The sequence below is a fragment of the Cydia fagiglandana genome, chromosome 14 (genome assembly GCF_963556715.1).
Source record: "Cydia fagiglandana chromosome 14, ilCydFagi1.1, whole genome shotgun sequence".
NCBI lineage: Eukaryota > Metazoa > Arthropoda > Insecta > Lepidoptera > Tortricidae > Cydia > Cydia fagiglandana.
In genome coordinates, this window is record NC_085945.1 from 10756305 (window position 1) to 10779623 (window position 23319).

Genomic DNA, 23319 nt, shown 5'->3' on the forward strand with positions numbered 1-23319 from the left:
ATGATCGATTCAACGAAATAACAAGAATTATGGTAACATTCCATTTCTGACCTCAGCTGCACTACTGGTACTGAACGCGTTGGTGTTAATGTCAATTTCCATAGTAACATGAACAGTAGTGCAGCTGTCGTTGGAAATGGACTGTCACCTTTATTGGCAGTGGAGTGCCACAGTAACTAGGCATGAGATTAATAACACTGTCACCTTTTGTGACAATCTTTAAAAAACCGGCCAAGTGCGAGTCGGAATCCGTATCACTACGCAAAAAAATGGCAAATACGTTTGTTGTATGGGAGCCCCATTTAAATATCTACTTTATACTATTTTTAGTATTTGTTGTTATAGCCGCAATACAAATAGGTAAAAAAGTCTATTCCAATAGAACTTGCTAACTATGTAAACAAACAACCTAATTTTGTTTTATCACTGTTTCTCTTTGAATTTTCACACCACTTCATCAAATACCATTGAAACCATACACATATACACTATTGAAACGGTCCGTTCCGTAAAATACATAAATATGTAACTGTATCTTGGATATTTAATTAAAAGTTTAAAATGGTTTTATAAGTTAGGTTATTAGCACCTGATGTAATGGCGGTTTTGTTTCTTTTAAATTCTACAATTGTCTATGATGGGTAGTGTTGTGACTAAAGTTTGTAATATAAACCCGCTACACACTACCCAACCCACGCTCTGTACCTATCGCCACGGTTATAAAATACATCAATACATCATTCTTAAGTACTAATTTGTCTTCTGATCGTGATTAAACAAATTAAAAATAAATAACCACTTGTTTTTTACTTTTGGTATTTTATTATTCGATATGGTTTGACATTAGTCAAGTAGTAAGTAGGAGTCTTGCCCATCACTAGTAAATTGATCATTCAGAGACAAATTCAATATGGCGGTTTGTTTACATAGTTAGCAAGTTCTATTGAAATAGACTTTACGGTGTACATCATTTGTAAAAATTTCAACTATCACGGTTCATGAGACAGCCTGCCCAGCCTGGTGACAGACAGACAGACAGTGCGTCTTAGTTATAGGGTCCCGTTTTACCCTTTGGGTTGCGGACCCCAAAAATATTAAATATAGAGCGTAGTTAGACAGTCAAAATTGTGAAATGTAAATACCTAGTTAGCAATAAGTGCTCATTGTTAATGATCTCAAAATCTGAATAGTAGCAGATTTCATCTTAAACAAGGATTTGTGTTAATGATCTCAAAATCTGAATAGTAGCAGATTTCATCTTAAACAAGGATTTGTGTTAATGATCTCAAAATCTGAATAGTAGCAGATTTCATCTTAAACAAGGATTTGTGTTAATGAACTCAAAATCTGAATAGTAGCAGATTTCATCTTAAACAAGGATTTGTGTCAATGATCTCAAAATCTGAATAGTAGCAGATTTCATCTTAAACAAGGATTTGAGTTAATGATCTCAAAATCTGAATAGTAGCAGATTTCATCTTAAACAAGGATTTGTGTTAATGATCTCAAAATCTGAATAGTAGCAGATTTCATCTTAAACAAGGATTTGTGTCAATGATCTCAAAATCTGAATAGTAGCAGATTTCATCTTAAACAAGGATTTGTGTCAATGATCTCAAAATCTGAATAGTAGCAGATGTAATCCTAAACAAGGTTTTGTGTTAAAAACGTTTCCTTTTAGCAGCTCAAGACGCGACAATAGGACCAAAGCACAAGACAGATTACCTTCGTCATCAATCTTGGGGCAAGATGGATATCCGATATATTGCCATTTTTCGACCATTTTTCATTTATACAATATATTGACCACTACATAATAAAGATAACCGATGCCACATAAAATCGCGTTTCACATTTTTATTTTTGATGACGAGATCTCCAACTCACCTACCGTGAAATCGTCTAATTTTATAGGATAATTTGCCCATTCAAAAATCACGAAACGTACTGTGATCTTATTTATAAAACCCATCGTGAACGACCATGTGAGTGATACATAAATAGCAAAAATATTAACATTATTATTTTACAATAACAAAAATATTAACGTTATTATTTTAACAACAAACACTAGCCATCCATCACTACACAAAATCTCAAGCATCCCTGACATACAGACGTCCATCACCTATGTATAGGGCCTACCGCGAATACCAAATTTCACAAATTGCAAGGCATCTTTCTCTGTCACTCTAATTACGCCTTAATTGGAGTAAAATAGAAAGATGCCCATAATTTGCGAACTTCAGCGGCGGTAGGCCTTCGGGTTGAACTTCGATACTGTTATACTATACTTACTTATACTTACTTGTGTTACTGTGTTGTGTTGTGTGTGTTGCGTATTCAGCAGGGTATAAATGTTTTAATACCGATTGCTGGTCTTTATTATTTACGCGTCACTGCAGGTAACTGCGATTGTATTTTTGTGGTTCCTCGTTTGATACGGGTTGGCATGAATAGAACTGTAATAATAGGAATGTTATATAGCACTGTTTTATAGTTTGGCCCTTGTCGTGTCTAAGAGACGACCTGAAAACTTTCATCGTTACTCGTAGTTCGCGAAACTGATATTACCTTTCAGGTGACCGATGACCTTGAGCTATCGCCTTATCTTTTTAAGAACAGTTAGCAACAGAAGTTGCAAAGCGGGCGAGGCGTTCAAAATGATCTTGACACAACTTTATTGTTAAGAGAATAAGAGCGGGTGTAGGTAATTTTGAACACGTCGCCCGCTGCTAACTGTACAATAATTATCATAATTATACCTACATATTATTTACTTGACAACGAATTTCGAAACTCTTACGTCAAAGATTCAGGCTTACAACATATAGCCTAAGCCTAAGATTAATTATTAAGATTGTTTACGTACAAATCGATACAAATCACCGATGATACAAGTAGATTAAAATTTACTTCAAATTATTTTAAGTTTGTTTTCAATGTAACTTTTAAAATAATTTATTTGCCTACATAAGTACCAAATCATTATTATTGAGACAAAAGAAAACAAGCACAATATCTAAAAAGAGAGATTTATTTTTATAGAGATTTATTTATTAAGTATTACAATCTTAACAGAAACATTAATTCTCTAAATTACATACTTAAGTGCGAATGAAGGTTAGTAGATATTTATAGCTATGTTAGCTTTACCAAAGTCAGAATAGCTCTATTGACGGACTATGTCTGGAACCTTCGTTAAACAATTACTTATAAATAAATTATATAAGTGGGGAGATGATAGCTCAATATTTCGCCACAGTTAGACCAGTAAGTTTGATCTCTGATATAATTTAGTTGTTATGATTCGGGGGGTCATGTTATATTACGAATGAAATCATAGTTGATACAAAATGTTTTATGAATTTAGCATTAGTTGTGCCTATATCCGCTGGCTCGATTATCAAATTCTAAGAATTGTTTATTGTTTACGAGCGAGGCTGGATATCGAATATTCTGAAATCCGTAAGCTATTTAGGGAAATCTGTTCAGTTAAGTTTAGGGAATGCAAATCGGTTATTTTTTGTATGGAAATAACCGCGGTTTCGGTCAATAACCGATTCTTTCTGTTAAATAAAAGAAGTGTTGCTTGGCAAGTATTTATTACGCGACTGCCTACCCACTTATTCCCGATATATAAATATAGGTACCCATATATAACACCTTCACCCTTATTCTAAAACAATCCTCAAAGTTGAGTATAGTGTGCTACATTTATGTGCTAGGTCTAATTCAATAATTGTGTTCCAAAATATTACATAAGGCACACTGTAAATTAAAAAAGAAAGTAAACTATAACTAAGTATGTATAACATTTATGAAAATGATTTTACCTATTACCTTCACCCTAAAACTACAATAATTTCCTTGGGAATAACTTAACCAGTACAATACAATATGTAAATGTTGATTTGAAAGATAGTTACAAAAAGATGCAATCAATAATTAATCGTCTATTTAGTCTTATTGACTGATACACGGGTACATAACTTATGTTGCGAGTAGGTATGATTAGACAAAGATTACATTATGACAGCGTTTTACACAAAAATAAAACGCTAATTAAATAACTTACCCTATTCGGAACCTAATAATAATATTGAGAGTGGCAACACCGTTGTCGGTCGTATTGTCCTTTTCTAGCATATACGTCCCTCTCTCTCCCACACTCCCACCACACAGCAGTTTGCTTTTTGGCGGTTGTCGCAAAAACAAATTTCCAACTCATTGTCTCAAAATTATACATATTTACCCCAGGCAGGATTAAAACTTTAGGTTCCGAATAGGGTAAGTTATTTAATTAGCGTTTTATTTTTGTGTAAAACGCTGTCATTAAACAACTGTACCGCTATTCGGAACCTAATAATAATATTGAGACGTGTTTGTTATCGCCTGGTGGTGGGAAGACGCCAAGCCAATGTGATTATACATGTACTTATTATGTATATGTAATATTATTATATTATGAGTGTTTAATTAATTATGCAGTACACCCTTTATTTTAACACCTGTGAGGAGAGAGGTATTTAGTAAAGCATACAATTTGATATTCCATTATATTATGATACTAACTTAACATTTTATATACGTACTTAATGTACTTATAAATGTTCAAAAAGAATAAGTGAGTCACCACAAGGGTGCTATACTTAATTACTTAAATGTATGTGAAAACTAGGTAAAAGAAGATGTGATAAGTCAGTCTACTCTTCAAGGAGCATACACATCTGTTATAAGGAGTAATGTAATTCAAGTATGAAAAGATAAGTACTAGAGTAGTTTTTATTTATAAGTCGCAATTATTATCAAATTTGATAATAATTATCTATAATAGTAAAGTAAGCAGTTGCAGGGATATAACAAGGACAGGACATTTCTTATTTCCAGAATCCCTCGGGATTAAGTAGACGAATATTTTAATTATTCATTATATCACTATCACCACAAACAGAGTTAATAAAATTAGGTACTTATTGAAATGTCATAGGGAATCACTAAATTTAATTAATGACTGTAAGCCATATACTTGGTTATAGGTTATAGTTATAGCTATAAAATGCATTTAACCCTTTTAAACGCTTTACTAACGAGAACGCAAGTCAGTGTACATAAATAAACCTTGCTTAAAAGTGTGAAGGTTACTATGAGAGCTTAAGCCACAACACTCATGTGTTCACTGCGCTGTGGCACTAGTTATGACGCTTTGTGGTGTTCTTGTGTAGAATTGCTACAGAACTTTATCAATAATATTTGCAGAGTCATTCTAATTAAATTCATGTTTAGCTACCATAGCCTTAATTTTACTCAAAATTTTGTATATATGTAGTAAGAGTAGTTTCTTAGTGGTTTACTTTATCTGGTGCCTACTGGTAGACATAAGCCTTAAAACTTTATTGGTTCTGACCGCTAAAGTGGCTTAATTTCTGTAAACTATTCATAGACATTGCTTAATTCTGAATATTCAGTTTTCTCTATTCAGTGTGTAAATTATAAGGAATCAGATACTTAATTCGAAACCCTAGCTCATCGCATAGGTGCTTTTAACCGAAATACAAATGTATGTGCTTATTTCGTGATTTTACATTATTTGCTGTGGGAAACCCTACCATTTGCCGGGCGCCTGTGGCCCCAAAGCCAACAGCGCAGAGGCCCTTTAAGAGGGAGCTATTTTATCCAATGCTAGAATCAACACTTTGTCGAATCTATTAGATATTTAGGTATACTTATCCTCCTTATGAACTAAGGATAATTGTTACTTGTTTATATTTCAATAATAGCAAGATTGTAAATTATTTTATATTCTGAAATATAATATTACTTAATTTGGGCCAGTGTACTTTTCTATACTATATCTCTGGCCTACTACCTACTATAGGTTAGTCTAATAACATCCCGCCTCCTGGGAGGCAATATACAGAGTTCTTGGATATATATTCACGATATCGCTAAGTCTGTGGACCTAGTTTTCCGACACTTGACTGCATGAAATTATTGTGTACATTTTTTACAGGTCTCGAGCAAGAAGGGTACCTATATATAGGTTGAGGTCCTTAACTTGTGGATTTGGTAATAGGAGCAAGACACAAACGGGGTGTAAATTAATTGATCCACCATGTTTCAAGAGATTCATGTGCATTGATGCCTTCAAGTTACACTGTACAGACAGACTATATAACTCTTTTGCAGAGTTTTGCCAACATATTATAATAAATGACTGCATTTGTTTGGGTGTACTTGTTCCACGACAAAAACATATTTATATATATTACAATGTATTTTTGAAAAGTACTCGCCTTTCAAAATAGCTTCGCCTTTTCGCAAGGCTTGCTGCTGTTTCACATTGTGCAAAGCAAACAGTATCGCAATGCTATAATTTTGTATAAATTGAGAACTAGAGGATCATGCCCTAGACGTGACCGCCCAGAAGTTATACTAGAATCGTTCGTGCAAACCATTAAGTCACTGTTTATTAAAAACCTTATGACTGGGTACATTACATTCCACGGTGGGTACATTTGTTAAACGTATAGTATCAAACTATGACGAATAGTGATAAGTGAATTAAGTGATAACAATATTTGGTCCGTGCATAGAAGCACGTGCCCTTGAGATTAGTGCATGGGTAGTTTAAAATAAACTTAATCTGTGCATAGGAGCACTTACGATCAAGGTGATTCGAATCCTCAAGGTTCACAAGGCAGACATAAGGGTGTAAAATAAAGCATTCATAAACGCCCCGTTAGGTCAGTTTTGTATATTTTTATTTCCAACATGCTTGTGCAGCACATGACAATTTTCCTATACCATGCCAGTCAGGGATATAATAATTAAATAGGTAACCTTGGTTATGTCGTGTACCTACATAGGTAGGTACTCGTAAAAATGTTAACTGAAAGACTAGTGCTCTCGAGGCAAATATAATTTATATTAATTTCTAGTCTGTCATAGCAGGCATAAACTTCAAAGGTTTTTAGATATTCATAGGGCCGCTAAACGGAACCCTTTGTACACCTTGAGCAGGCTGTTTGTGCTCTTGTAATTTTATTTTCACACCATGAGTGATATTAAACATAGCTTATTTCAGAATTGAACCGTAAGCTATGTTGTGTCGTGAGCTTAAGTGAGCCTGATTTAATTAGAGTCCACAGATTATCTGGACCTTGGAGGATTGACCACACCTTATTCTAAATATCAATATTCTGCCTGGGCTTATGGTCGAATTTAGGTGACTAAATCTCTTAGTGTTATCCATGCCACCCACGTTATGAGGCTTAGCGTCTCCAGACCACAATTTTATATTAGGGTGCAAAGATTTTTTCATCTTTAAAATAAAAATGAGTCGAGATAGGCCTGGAATCTTAGGTTATTTTATACCTATTATATTATAATTTTAGAAATGTTAATTAGTCCAATTTTGGGTTTAGCCAATAGGGTGTCCGGGACCCTTAAAATAGATTGGTAAACAAAAATGAAACCTCGAATAACGAAGCCTATTTCGACTGATTTTTACCCAGAACATTATTTTGTTAGAACCCTTTTCACTTGTCCTTTGTCCAAAAGGAGGTATTTACATATTCATCTTTGTTATATTTTTATGATTGTGGCCTGCTCGCTCGCCTGTGTTATGACCATATCATTTAATTTCTGACATGCCTTGCGCAGGCTTATATAGGTTGTAATTTCATCATCAATAACTTGATATCAGTTTGTGAATGAATCAAAGATTCTTTGGCACACCTTACGCAGGTGGAAACATGGCAGCCTTGCGCAGGCTTAAATAGGTACACAACATATTGGTTTCATCACAAATAACTTGACGTTAGTTTGTGACTGAATAAAATATTCTCTTAGGCACACCTTACGCAGGTGGAACCATAACAGACATAACTTAAGAATATCATTCAAATGAAGTTTATGGGTAATATTCCCTTAGTTGCGAGTTCTTCGCTCGACAAGAGGAAAGGATTTACTTTAATAGGCACTTTTAGAAAGTGTCATTCACGGTGACGAGATTTGCCATAACTAAACTTTAACTCTACAGTTAGCGAATATAATTTGAAATTATGAAGCAAACCATGCGTCTTCGTCAATGAATCAATCTAAACATTCCCATATCATTAATGCCCTTTCAAGTCACAGGCTTCCGATTTTATTTAAAACGTTTACAAGTGTAGGTACTATTTATGTAGGTAGGTAGGTAGGCTTAAAGATTGACCGTCTTGTATGTACCTATAGTTATTTACATATAGAATGAATAATCAAGTTATTCAAATCCAAAATAATACAAGCACATATAGCAACTACATGCAAGAGTTCTTTTAAGCTGTTAGTACCTGTTATTTATTTAAAGAGATACCTATCTACCTACATTTTAACCTTTTTTTTTTTTTTTAAATCAAAGATCAAGTTGGAGAGATATAAATTGGTAGATAAGGAGTGAAATACTTAAGGATTTCCATGTCATTCTTGCGCAGAGCCATGCTAATCTCTCTCTTTATCTAGTCAGACTTAAGTTTACGTACTGCCGAAGTACTCACTTTCCACAAAAATAAATGCAATGCTTGCGATGTAGGTTTGTTCGTTACCTTGTGTCCCTCAGAGCGGAAATAGAAGCCCCGCGAAGCGGGGCTTCGTCGACTCCTAAGCGGGTACACGTTATTTATCAGCAAGTTTATTACCAAAAAATTTTGCAATATTATATTTAACCCGGAACGGGATAAACCGACAAGTTGCTGATAGATACTTGGACAGATAAACCCTACACGTCTATAAGCTTCTACCTTAATACGTAGGTTCTACGTAACACGTATTAACTATCCGATCCTTTCGTATTCGAAAATACAACTCACTTGAAAACTGAAGGGTATGCCTCCACACATCACCATTTAAGTGTTATACCTAATTTCAACCGTTATTATAGACACACAAAGATTTAAAGTAATAAGTAATAAGACTCAGAAGAGACTTAATGTAGGTATATATTAATTAAATTCTAATGGTGACAAGTGCACGCTTTACCAGCTCGATGTATTTTCTAACATTATGTGTTTTAGTATTTTCATTAGCATAGCCACGGTGCGCGCAGGCAGCCTTTGAAAACTTACACATTACTATTCCGGATCGTTTTTATTTGCTAGATAGTTTAACGGACACTAAATTTAAATGTTTATTTCGAACGGCAAAAGCCGTTAGAAACTGTTTTTCAATATAGTCAGCTAAACTGGGGTACAAATTCAAAAACTCACCAGCAGTTTAGCTTCACGACCTTCCAGATGGAAAAACAGCAAGCCAATGAGTTGGAAATTTGTTTTTGCGACAACCGCCAAAAAGCAAACTGCTGTGTGGTGGGAGTGTGGGAGAGAGAGGGACGTATATGCTAGAAAAGGACAATACGACCGACAACGGTGTTGCCACTCTCAATATTATTATTAGGTTCCGAATAGCGGTACAGTTGTTTAATGTAGGTATATAACTACTGGTTTACCTGTTCGCCTAGTTATTCATAGTTATTCATCATGGTTTTTTGTGTGTGTTATACTTTTGATTATTAAACTCATATATAACAGAATGTTCTTTTGTTTTCCTATTGCTAAAGTCGTTTATTCTAAGGAGTTTGACCTAATTCCTATTCACACATACCTAATGAGATATTAATACATAATTAAAAAAAAAATAGTATGAGTAACTTAAAATTAATAGGTACAATAATAATCTTTCCTGTGAGTCATCTGCGTTATTCATAATGCCTGTTTTATTTCCCTTTTTCCGTCGAGTACACTTAAAAAAACTGACTATAAAGGGACAAGCGATTATTCCTGATACGTGCTCCTTGACTGACTATAATGAATAACGACAGAGGCCCCTTACATAAACAAGGTAGGTTATTCAATCAATTTCGAGTCCATATCTTACTGGTGGAAATCGCGTTCTTTTTGGGCGGTTAGCCACCAGTAACTCCGGAGTTGCTTGACCTGCCGCGGGCGGGTTCCTAGTAATATTTGGCTGCGTCTCAACCGGCGCTGCCTGTGCGTTGCCAGCCGCAGCGTCATCATCATCATTCACCTCTGTGCCCACCGCCGGACCGGGCGAGGGTAAAGGATACGCTAAACTTCGATGTTGTGGTGTCTCGTGTAGATTTTTAAATGGATTACTTTGCCCAGCTTGATCTATCACTCTCGACCTAATTTGATCTACGTGCCTATGTACCGTTTCCGCTCCCGATTCCTCCTTAACCGAATAGTTTGTACCGCCCAGACATTCTACAATGCGCCCTGGGCACCATTTAGTTTTATTAGTACCGAATTTCCTATACCAAATTAAATCTCCTACTTGAAAACTTCTTTGTACACCCTTCGCCTGCTTCCTAATGCGATCCTGATGCTCGTGCGCCCGTGACGTCAGCTCCGGTTTTAAGCAGTCTAATCTGGCTCGAAGTGACCTACCTAGCAACAGCTTGGCTGGAGGGTAACCCGTGGCGTAATGGGGTGTGTTACGGTAGTTCAACAAAAATCTACATAACGCCGTATGTATATTATGAAATCATCCATAGATTTAATGCTCAGTAAAAGGGGTTTAGCACACAAACCACTGCTTCCAGTAATATTTCTTTTATTACAGCGACATACAGGATTAATTATAAGATTACAAAAGAACAAATCCAACATAACCTCGGGCAAATGAAGCGCCGCCAAAATCTGACAGTTCTCCCTCAACAAACATAACCATAGATACAATAACCAAAAAGTATAAAGTCAGGTGCATACTACATGTGATTATTATCAGTATAAAGTAACATACAGGATATCAACTATTGTGATGCTTACAACTCGGCCGTCCTTTTATTTATAGTGAGTCCTCTCACTAAAAACAATTGTACATTAATAACAACAGCAATATATATTAAAACAATTTTATCGATATCAAACAAACATTCATAAGAACAGTTTTTGTAAACTTCTGACTATAGACTTTTATTAGTCAATCACACAACCAATGACTAGTTGCATATATTAACCTTATTGAGAAATCAGTCTTCACACTTCACAATCTTCACATGCTATAACCTGAGATCATATAAACACTAAACAGTAATTTAATACAACCAGCACCTGGTAGCATTAATAGCCTTCTTTCAATAAACTTTCAATACATATGAACTAACTTACAGTCTTGGTCTGGTCTAGACATCTGCCAAAGTATAAGCCAACATTAACATTCAATCTGCCCTCAAGGCCTGCTCTAAACAGTATGGCAAAGTATAAAACGTCATAAACAATGACAGTCTACCCTAATAAGGCCTGCTCTAAATAGTTTAGCAAAACATAATTCATCATAAACAATCACAGTATTAAGACCATTTAGGCCTGCTCTAAATAGTTTGGCAAAACATAATTCATCATAAACAATCACAGTATTAAGACCTGCTTTAAATGATTTGCAAAACATAATTCATCAAAACAATCAGTCTGTCATTTGGGCCTGCTCTAAATAGTTTGGCAAAGAATAATTTATCATAAACAATCACAGTCTGCCATTTAGGCTTACTCTATAGTTTGACAAAATATAATTCATCATAAACATTCACAGTCTGCCCTTAAGGCCTGCTCTAGATATCATTCCAAAGTATAAATTGTTATGGCCTGCTCTAGACTTGAGTTGTCTAGACAGTCTGCCATCACGGCCTGCTCTAGACAGTCTGCTATCAAAGCCTGTTCTAGACAGTCTGCACATTCATACCTAATTAATTATTTGAATTAATTTGTTTTGGCCTGCTCTAGAAGACAGGCTGTAATCAAAGCTTGCTCTAGACAGTCTGCACATTCATACCTAATTAATTATTTGAATTAATTTGTTTTGGCCTGCTCTAGAAGACAGGCTGTTATCAAAGCTTGCTCTAGACAGTCTGCACATTCATACCTAATTAATTATTTGAATTAATTTGTTTTGGCCTGCTCTAGAAGACAGGCTGTTATCAAAGCTTGCTCTAGACAGTCTGCACATTCATACCTAAGTATAAATCATCATAAACAATCACGACCTGCCCCAGACAGTCTGCCTTCAAGGCCTGCGCTGGACAGTTTGTCAAAGTATAAACTAATATGTATATATATTTATTTGGATCAGACAACAAGGCCCATATTACAAGAACCTAACTTTTCCAAAGCATAAACTAACATAATAAACAGTCATGGCCTGCTCTAGACAGTCTGCCATTACGGCCTGCACTAGACAGTCTGCCAAAACTCAACGGTTATATTCTAGATTCATAATATTAATATAATAGCAATCTTGTCAGCTAAGAGTCCAAAACAACACCTGTAGATACTCTCGCTGGTCGCTGGATCAAGGATCAGATGCAGAAGGCAGTAATCTTGGACACGGCACGTATGTATGTCGGTTCCTCGCTCTGTGGCCCTGTCCATCGGCAGCTTGGGCCCTGCCCACTGCTGGCAGCACCGTCTTAACAGTTTAACCTCCTTTACTTCAGTCAGCTCTTGCTGCGAAGCCCTCGCTCATTATCAACTTCATCCATTCAGCCAGGTTACCAGCGTTGTAACATAAAAAAAATAAAAACAAATGTTATAATTATTGGCAGTAGCAACGATCATTTTAGTCTCAGTCCTCGTCAACAATTTAATCATTGATTATACACATGGAATCAGTCAATCATTACCATCATCAATTAATCTTACTATAAACGTCATCTATATATCGTCATCAAAGTGGTCAGTCAAGCTTTATCGCCGACATTGTCATCGAAATCATCCAGCTCCGTTTTTATCATCGATATGGCCAGTTATTGACCCTGTCATAGTCATGGAGCAAACATTGTCGCCGACATCGACACTTACTTAACTAGTAGACATGTTCAGTCATATACCTACATCATCATCATTATCGGACCTCTGTTACCTAAGATCTTCCTTAGCGTTATAAATAAAGTATTTGTATTAGACACCTACTCATCGTTACTAAAATTGTAATTAGACGTCAATGTCGTCATGGATATCAATCATTATCTTCATCAAAAATCCTCAACATTAATAAAATAAAATAATAAATATTCATCAATTTATCAACTTTGAGAAGATTACATTTAAATCATGTTTTATTTTGTTGAATTTATATAAACAGATATTTATTCAATAACCTGATGGTCCTGATGTTTCGTCCTAAACTTCGTGCAACATTTCACCATAGTAATATTCAGCCACAGGGATGGTAAAAAAACGCAACACTAAACCTCGGGGTCACATGCACCCGGAAAGAAAAGGCTCCAAATAGGTACAAGCGTATACTACACCGAGTACACCGTAGCAAATACTAGCGTCATTTCCCCACCTACTATATTATTGAAACTATTGGAAGTAATTAAATTCCAATATATTTATACACCTTTTTTTTTTAATAGAGCCAATCGGCTATGGCTGTAAAACTGCAACCATAAATGTTGTGTTTATGAATCATGGTTCACATGGTTAATATCACCAACCTATTTCTCTTGTCATCACTGTGTCTTCGTCATAAAATCATAAATGTACCATGTGTTAAACCTAACAATAAACCAAATTTTAAGGATACTTTCAAAGTTTAATGAATTGAAAAGAAATGTAAAATAGAAATTAACTCCAAGTTACTTCTACACAGCCTACTTTATAAGGCTTCTTTAAATTTGAATGTTATATACTTTTAGATTTGTTCATTCAACTTACTCTGGTGTTGAGTCTTTTGTTTAAGTCAGTCACAGACTTTTGCACAAAACCATACTAAAACCCTGCACTAAAACTTGTGACATTATTTGTACCCACTCATCGACCTTACTCTTTAAGTCAATTTTCAATGAGAATTATTTAAGTCTTGTCTTTTCAAACAGGCACTGCTCTTGCCAACATTTTAATTTTATAATTGATAATGTATACACAAGTAATCTGCTTTTGCATTCGACCAACACTATTCCTGACCATTACCCACCTCTTAGCAACCCAAATTCCACAATTTATGACCTCTAGGATCCGTCCATTTGATTAACTTAATTAGGCATCACCAGCTGTTAAGTTTTTATGCAAATGAAACCATAAAGCCACAAATAAATCGTATTTCATAGCAACAATAATTCATAGTTTCATTTGTGGTTTATTACTGGATTGTAATCATAATCATTTTTCATCGCAATCCATGGTATTACAGATGTATAACTGTACTATTTCAACTTCGCATACCTAGTCAAATTTTAAAAATATAACTGAATACTATGCAATATTATTAGACAATAAATATTGTGTCAACACCGAAAAGTAATCTGTTCTTGTTTAGCCAATCCCGTGCAACAAACACTTTCACTAGAGTCATTAGACAAGACCTGCATTAAATTTATAAATTTAGAAAAACAAATTTGAACACTGGTGTATACCTATTTTGTGCAATAAGGTTTAAATATAAATACCACTTGTCAACAATTCGAAGGTATGAAGTAGATATTCAAGAATTCCAAATATAGTAAACTTATTCACTTTCTTTTAAATACCTACAAGGAGATCTTAACCCTTTCATTTTAATATGCAATGTCAGTATCCACAATGCGACCATGCATCATGTTCCCTGAATGATAATAATGATGCTTTGTAATTGTTACTTATATTTTCAAACTTAATTCTTTGGTAAATTGATGTAAAATAATTGTGACACCATTAATAGTACAAGTCTCTTTTACATTTTGAAATATTAATATCATTAATGTAAACTTCCTTGATTTGTATGTGAAGCGTGAGGTAAGCCTGGACAATTTCCAAAAATTCTGCACATCTGTTTTTCATTTTTAAACTATATAAACCTTGCTCATATACAAATTTCAGGCTTCAGAATGAATTACATAATCTAATGAATTGGATTGTTGAGATGCATGACCTTTAAATAAATGTTATGAAATTGATGTGAAACTACCTGTGTCATTTCAAATTTGGAATTTATACTGTGTGTAATTTCATTCATTCATTATTGTTTGTATGTGCTTCTCTCTAAGTATCCAGATTGATAATTTCCAATATAACAATGATATGAATGAAACTAAATGCATGTACCTACCTATGTAGAATATACCATTCAATATCTTCAATTAACATTTTTTTTTCATATACAAAAGTTTATAAATAATTTCTTTGTTGTCAAATCAAAAACTAACTTCAGTCTTTTATCTAAAATAATTTATATGCACATCCATCTATTATAAATTACCACCTATTCTGAATTAGAGACCGGAATATAGAAATAGAGCTATATCTCAATAAGTGTGGTGCTTGGTAAAAGCCTCTTTTAACTCTTTCCACTGATAACCGTCATGGGCCAATCTACAATTCTAGCCCGCTATCAGTTTCTTCCTCTCATCTTCGCTATCCTATCAATTCATCATGGCAATAACCTCTCTGATACCAATCCATAACATTTTATTGTTATCTCTTGCCATATATAGGCATTATATACTCATACATCATTAGAAATAAAATACCTTTTAGTGTCATTAGACTATCCAAAATAGTAATAATACCTAGTATATATTCACCTAATGTCATTATACAACTCAGTGTTAATAACTAACTTCACTAAGCACCTATATTGTACCTGAATACTGCACAATGTCATCCTTACCCTTTTGACTTCGTTCGTAACCATGTTGGCTCTGTGTCTCACCAATCTCACTGTGATGAAGCTGATGGTTGCTTGCTTGCGTTTTCGTCGAGATCTATTCTCATTGTATTCCAACGTGTCATCTCTCAGACCAAAAACAAACAATGACAAAAAAAAACAGGGATTAGTAACTAGATCAATACATAGCATACGTCAAGTACTTACATTGCAAATTTAAAACACCTTTTATGGTAAGCAAATGAAACCAATTGTCAATCAAACAAACTCAAACTTTTTTTTTAAAAACCAAGCAACATACATTGCTACGCACCTCTGATCATCCTGTCCTAGCCGGTTTCGGCCTCGGCGACTGAGTATTCACTGGCTAGTGAGAACGATGATCGTGACCTCTCAGGTGGCTGACGTAGCCTATTTTTGCAGTGAATGAACATCCACATTCACCGCAGGTCTGCACACTTCCGACAAAATTGTAGTTTATGACCGCAGGTGGTCGGGCCTTTAACTCATCTTGCGTCGAGTTCGACTCGCCTCTGCTCTTCAAAGGCTTGCACTTTTTATTCACTGTAAACCTCTACTTCTGCCGATCTTGTGCCGAAATCTCCCAGTGCGATGGTTCAATATAGCACCTCTATACAGGTGAAAACAATTAACCAATTTCTATGTGGGCATTTGAATTCACAATCCCGCTTTCTGAGTTGAAATCATCCATAGATTTAATGCTCAGTAAAAGGGGTTTAGCACACAAACCACTGCTTCCAGTAATATTTCTTTTATTACAGCGACATACAGGATTAATTATAAGATTACAAAAGAACAAATCCAACATAACCTCGGGCAAATGAAGCGCCGCCAAAATCTGACAGTTCTCCCTCAACAAACATAACCATAGATACAATAACCAAAAAGTATAAAGTCAGGTGCATACTACATGTGATTATTATCAGTATAAAGTAACATACAGGATATCAACTATTGTGATGCTTACAATTAGTCCCTTGTTCCATACTTTTTTTCATTACCTTTTTACATATCTTTACCGCTGACTCACAAGCCCCGTTCGACGCTGGGTGGTAGGGTGCGGTAAAAATATGTTCCACTCCATTACTGGTTAAAAAACCTTGAAATTCAGTACTCGTAAATGGGGGACCGTTATCCGTCACCAGCTGTTTCGGTAAACCGAAACGCGCCCACATTTCTCTAAACACGTCTATTACATAACTCGCTGACGTACCTGACATTTTAATTGCCTCTATCCATTTTGAATGTGGATCTACTACTATTAAATATTTAGTACCTGCCAATGGACCGAGGAAATCTGCATGCAACCGTACCCAAGGACGTTCAGGCCACGGCCAGAGGCGCGGTTCGTGGGCCGGCGGCGCGTCCGCCACCGCGGCACATACGGCGCACGCGCGGCAAACGCGTTCGACCGCCTCATCGATGCCAGGCCACCACACGTAGCTTCTGGCTAAAGCCTTAGTCTTGACAATACCCATATGTGGCTCATGTAATTCTCGCAACACTTTTTCTTTACATGCCTCTGGTATAACTACCCGGTGACCCCACATAATACACCCGAGTTCTTCATATAGTTCACTTTTGCGATTTAAAAACGGTTTTAATTCTTTAACCTCCACATCTAACGGCCAACCATCTTTTAAATAGTTTAACACCCGACTAAGTAATATGTCTTTAGAGGTTTCGTTACGTAGAAGCTTATAATCTAACAACATCGCGTCAGAGGCAAAATGTAAATACGTCTGTTCAGGGACCTCGTCGCGTTCCTGAACCCCGTTGTCGCGATGGCCCTGTATCATGCGAGATAAGGCATCCGCGGTATTTTGATCAGTACGAACATATTCAATAGTAAAATCATATGCCGATAATAGTATTGCCCACCGTTGTAATCGACTCGCGGCGGCTGTTGGAACACCACAGTTTGGTCCAAAAATCGTAACCAGTGGTTTGTGATCAGTGCGAAGAACAAAATTACGGCCGTATAAATACTGGTGGAATTTTTTTATGGCAAAGACTATGGCCAGTGCCTCCTTATGCACCTGACTATAATGCATTTCCGCTGCCGTTAACGCGCGCGATGCATACGCCACGGCGCGCTCAACCCCGTCGCCGCTGCTTTGAGCAAGCACCGCTGCAATGCCGTGTCCACTCGCATCACATGTCACCAGGCAAGGCAAGCGCATATCATAATGTACCAGGGCCTCCACACTGCACAAGGCCTTCTTAACTCTGATCTGTCTGAACTGTCGTTCTGCCTGCCACCCCACATCCAATGTTTACCTTTGCGAAGTAACTCGTATAGAGGAACCAGAATATCGCTCAAATGCTTAATAAATTTCCCGTAAAAGTTAACCATACCCAAGAATGACCTTAATTCGGAAACATTGGTGGGAGGCGACATTCTAATAATCGGTGCCACCTTATCCGTGTCAACCCTCACGCCGTCTTTGTTTATAATAAACCCTAAATATTTAACCTCATCTACAAAAAACTCGCATTTATCCTTTCTTACTTTTAACCCGTTACTTTACAATATGTGTAAGACCTCCTGTATATGTTGATTATGTTCTTGTATCGTTTTACTAGTGATCAATATATCGTCAAGAAAGACAATAACATGGGGCATATTTTTGAACAAATTTAACATGATCCTCTGAAATATGCCGGGACTCGAGGACAACCCATAAACGAGACGGTTATATTGAAATAAACCTCTATGTGTGTTGACCACTGTATATCTTGCCGTATCATCCAAAAGAATCTGGTTATAGGCCTGTGATAGATCAAGCTTGGAAAAATATTTGTAGCCACTAATATTACTTAACAGGTCATCAATTCTGGGCACGGGATATCTATCTACCATTAGTACCTTGTTTAGCGTAACCTTGTAGTCCGCACACAGTCTGATGGCGCCGTCCGCCTTGTGCGCCACCACCAGCGGTGTAGCCCAGTCCGAGTGGTCGACCGGTGTGATGACGCCCGCCGTCAGCATGGCGTCCAATTCGGCGTCCACGCGCTGACGTAGCGCGTAGGGCAAAGGTCGCGCCCGGCAATACACAGGCACCGCCCCCTCGCGCAGCTGCAGCGTAGCCCGCCCGCCGGTGAAGCAACCCAGGGTTCCGTCGAACACATCTTTAAACCTGGAAAGGATATCATTCATAGTAAGAGACGGGGTTTCATAATCCTTCTCCAGTTTATTGACACTCGATACCTTTAATCGCGGAACCTGAATATCTAACTCGGCAAGCCATTGCCGTCCTAATATATTAGTGGTTCCATTATCTATCACATATAAATCCAACGTCTTAACACAGTTGTTATACGACACTTTCACTTCAACGTAGCCTAAGGGATAAATGCGGGAACCATTATAAGCAAATAATCGTATACGGCATGCCTTTAATTCTAGTTGACTGAAATTGTTCTTATAAGTGTCATTATTTATACACGAAAGGGGAGATCCGGTATCAATTTCCATAATTAATGGCATATTTTGCACAAGTATCTCCATACATACCGGTGGATATTGACTCAGTCCCATTTGATATATTGGCCATTCGTCGTCGCTGTCCGTGCGTCGGCTAGGGCCCGCGCCCTCGCCGCCGTCGCCCCGCCAGCTGGCGTCCTCGGCCGGCCCGGGGTGCTCCCGGATGCAGTGCTGGCGCGCGGGCGCCGCGCCCGAGCGCGCGCCTCGCCGCCTCCTGCCGGCCGTGCTGCCTCCCCGGCCGGTCAACGCCCTCTCGTTATAGCCGCGGCCTCCCGAGCCACTTGCGTACTCCTGACTGGTTCCCCAACTCTTGGTCGCTCCTGGTCTTGCCCTAGCTTTGTGCCCCTCCTTTTCGGGACACACACGCCGTAGATGACCGACACGTGAACACGTGTCGCACACGTAATCCTTAAATTTGCACGCGGAACGCTCATGTCTAGTGTCGCCGCACGCTGTACACAGTTTTTTTCCACTTTGGCTGGCATTGTAGTGCATTCCTATCGCCGTAGATTCCACCGCACTAGAATCTTTCTCCGCCGACTCCATTGTAGTCGCTATCAGTACCGCTTTACTGTATTCGAGTTTTTTATCTGCAAATAACCTCTGTCGAATTGCGTCACTGGTAATCCCGCACACTAGTTGATCCCGGAGGTTCTCTTCTAGCCCGTTAGTCACGCTACCGAAGTCACAAAACCTCGCCATTTGTTTTAACGTGGCCACGTACTCGGCAATGGATTGGCCATTTTGTTGTCTGCATTGCCGAAACTTATAACGTTCTGCTAACGCCGATGGCACGGGTTCCAAGTGATCCGTCACTAATTTCACCACTTTAGCGTACGTTAATGTAGATGGTTTTTCCGGACTACATAAATTCACTATCAATTCATATGCACTTTCACCTACGTTTGCAATCAAGGTTGGTAGTTTCAAATCGTCCGTAACGCCATTAGCTAAAAAGTACATGTCCAACCTATCGCAATATAAGGTCCAATTGCCCGTTTTCACATCAAACTCCGAAAATTTACCTTTGCCAGCCATTTTTACCGATAAAACACTTAATTACACAATAATTTTACCATTCGCCGCCACTGTTAAATAAAAGACGTGTTGCTTGGCAAGTATTTATTACGCGACTGCCTACCCACTTATTCCCGATATATAAATATAGGTACCCATATATAACACTTTCCATACAAAAAATAACCGAAAATAACCGATTTGCATAACATTGATTTATTATGTAAATTCGACATTTGGAATTAACTTATTAGGTATTCCGTAGGATGTTATATGATGGTTTTATTTGCAGATCTTCATTTTAAAGGAGAAATTTGTAGTTATTTTAGTATATGTAGTTATATTTTATGTATGTAGCTATATATGTACCTATGTGCTTATAAATATATACTCGTAGTAGATCCAGATGTAGTGCGACCGGTACTAGGTGCATCTTGCCAAGAATGAGTTTTTTTCACTGAAATTTACTTTTCGTTTTTAAATTAGTTTATGTAGATATAAGTTGCATTAGTGTTATTTTATCCTAAAATTGGTTGACTAAGGTGGTATAAATACAGACCTAAATAAAAATACCTATATTTTATCTAATACTTTTTATTTTATTTTCTTGAATTAGGGTTAGTTGTCCGCCACTCGGGGACTTCCCTCAATCAACATAAATCTTTTTTGCAGTTCGTTTCGAAAGCATTTTGCTTATTGGTAACATTCCATTTCTAACCGCAGCTGCACTACCGGTACTGAACGCGTCGCTGTCATTGTCAATTTCCATAGTAAAATGAAAAGTAGTGCAGCTGTCGTTGGAAATGGACTGTCACCTTATGCTTACATTTGAACGCATGGCATTTCGTCGAACAGCTTCTGGGTCTGGGTGTTAATATGCCAATTAAAATGTGCCAACCGATTACCTTTTAGAACAACTGTGTTGGGATGATTGTTTTTCCCCTTTTTAGCGTTCCGTACCCAAAGGGTAAAACGGGACCCTATTACTAAGTGTCCGTCCATCTGTCACCAGGCTGTATCTCGCGAACCCTAATAGCTAGACAGTTGAAATTTTCACAGATGATGTATTTCTGTTGCCGCTATAACAACAAATACTAAAAAACAGAATAAAATAAAGATTTAAGTGGGGCTCCCATACAACAAACGTGATTTTTGACCGAAGTTAAGCAACATCGGGCGGGGTCAGTATTTGGATGGGTGACCGTTTTTTTTGCCTTTTTTTGCATTATGGTACGGAACCCTTCGCGCGCGAGTCCGACTCGCACTTGCCTGGTTTTTTTATACAGATAAACAGAATCCACCGCAATACCAATAACGCTGAACAAATAAACATATCTTGTCTACCATCCCTCTGATCGAAAATAAATAAACCTTCGTATTTGCTTCGATCATTGTCCTTTATCGCTGGGTCTGTAATATATTCTCGGAAGTACAGTCGCCATTAGATATATCGGAGCGGCCAAGGTGCTCACAAATATCTGAACACGCCTCTATTGTCAAGGCGTTAGAGTGCGCGTTCAGATATTGTGAACACCTTGGCCGCTCCGATATATCTGATGGCGACTGTACAGTAGCCATCAGATAATATATCGACCAACGTAATCAAAAATAACCTCACTTTAACCTCTTGATTATAGAGGCTTTGTTCAGGTATATTTAAACACCTTGGCCGCGCCGATATATCTTATGGCGGCGATGGCGATACTTCGTGTCGAATTCTGCAATTGGAGTAAATAAAATTGTGTTTGGGGTTAACAGTTTTTGGATCGAATCGAATCGAAATCGGTCATTTCCCTATCCATTTGAGTCTAGTATTTACTTATGTAATATTATTTCTAAAAGAAAGCTGCCCGTTAAGGGCTACTTGCACCATTCACTAACCCGGGGTTAACCGTTTAAACATGGATTTACCATGGTTACCAGTACAATTTGACACTGAGTTAACAGTTTAATCGGTTAACCCCGAGTTACTGAGATGGTGCAAGTGGCGCTAAGTGATTTAAATCAATTTTTATTATCTCTAATTTGAGAAAAGTTATTTGTATTGTGTATTTTTTATGTTTATACCTAAACCTTCGTCAAGAATCACTCTATTGATAGGTGAAAGTCGTATGAAAATCCATTCAGTAGTTTTCAGTTTATCGCGATCATATATATAAATACACAAACATCACACAGACGCGGCGCGGGACTTTGTTGTATAAGGTGTAGTGATAAACCACGTGACGATACGACACTTATTTTCCACATGTGCGCTTCTAACAGAATAAAAGCCTCGTATCGTTAGAGTACTCGCAGACGATGCGAGCTTGCTGACCTACCAGACTGCACTTCCGAATCTTTGTCGAGCAAACTTGCCATCGATACACCCACAGTCCACAGTATAGTGCGTAGCTTTCAAACAGAGCCCGATGGCTAATCCTATTGTCTATTGTTAAGTAAAACCGCACGTGCTACTTACCTGCAAAAAAAGGTCTTCATTATTCTATTTGGCACCTGAGCGCGGGCTAGTCCAACGCTCAAAAAAACCAGGGCTATAAGCGCGAAAATCGAAGTTCGCAAATTGCGGGGATTTTTCTCTGTCACTCTAATTACGCCTTCATTGGAGTAAAAGAGAAAGATCCCCTCAATTTGCGAATTTCGGTTTTGGCGGTAGCCCCTCAGTGTAGGTGCGCTCTCCGGTAACGCGCCTTTGTTACGCATCTCGAAGACACATTTTAGACTGGTGATGTTAGCGACTCACCGGCACTCAGAAACCGATGTACTGGGTTGCCGGCGAGTTGAACGGACCCACACATCGTAACAAAATTAGTTAATTTTGAATCTTATTGCAATTTCCATAGGAGCTGTAATTCAATACCCAGGTAAAGTGAACGAACGATTTTTTATGCAGGTGGTTGTGTTATACCTACCCATAGTCAACAGTAGAAGCCGCCACGAGTATTTTTTTTAAACCACGATGTTGGTAAATATAAATAATGGCAGGATGTGTTAAGTTAAGAAGAAGAATACTACGTAAATACTCGTCCATACAAATATATTTTTCCACTTCTAAATATTTTCCATTCTCCGTGATTAACACAATTTTCCTGTTTTCTGAATTAGCAATACAAAACCAATCATTTAAAAAAAGCGAAACCTATAAACTTAGA

General features: G+C 37.4%; 2 protein-coding genes across 3 annotated transcripts in view; one reads left to right on the forward strand and one right to left on the reverse strand.

The window, feature by feature from the left end:
• LOC134670786 (synaptotagmin-10-like) overlaps positions 1-23319 on the forward strand; it is a 192334-nt gene that overhangs the window by 131496 nt on the left and 37519 nt on the right. The gene's annotated exons all lie outside the window — the stretch shown is intronic.
• LOC134670749 (uncharacterized) lies at positions 18665-20281 on the reverse strand. Its single transcript, XM_063528566.1, has 2 exons — positions 19181-20281; positions 18665-18803 (listed from the first exon to the last, which is right to left on the reverse strand). Exons 1-2 carry the CDS (start codon positions 20186-20188, stop codon positions 18798-18800), a joined length of 1014 nt encoding a protein of 337 aa, XP_063384636.1. The 5' UTR covers positions 20189-20281; the 3' UTR covers positions 18665-18797.

What these genes read in the sequence shown, in the direction of transcription:
- LOC134670749 (XM_063528566.1), bottom strand. Translation starts at nt 20,188, where the DNA reads ATGGCTGGCAAAGGTAAATTTTCGGAGTTTGATGTGAAAACGGGCAAT.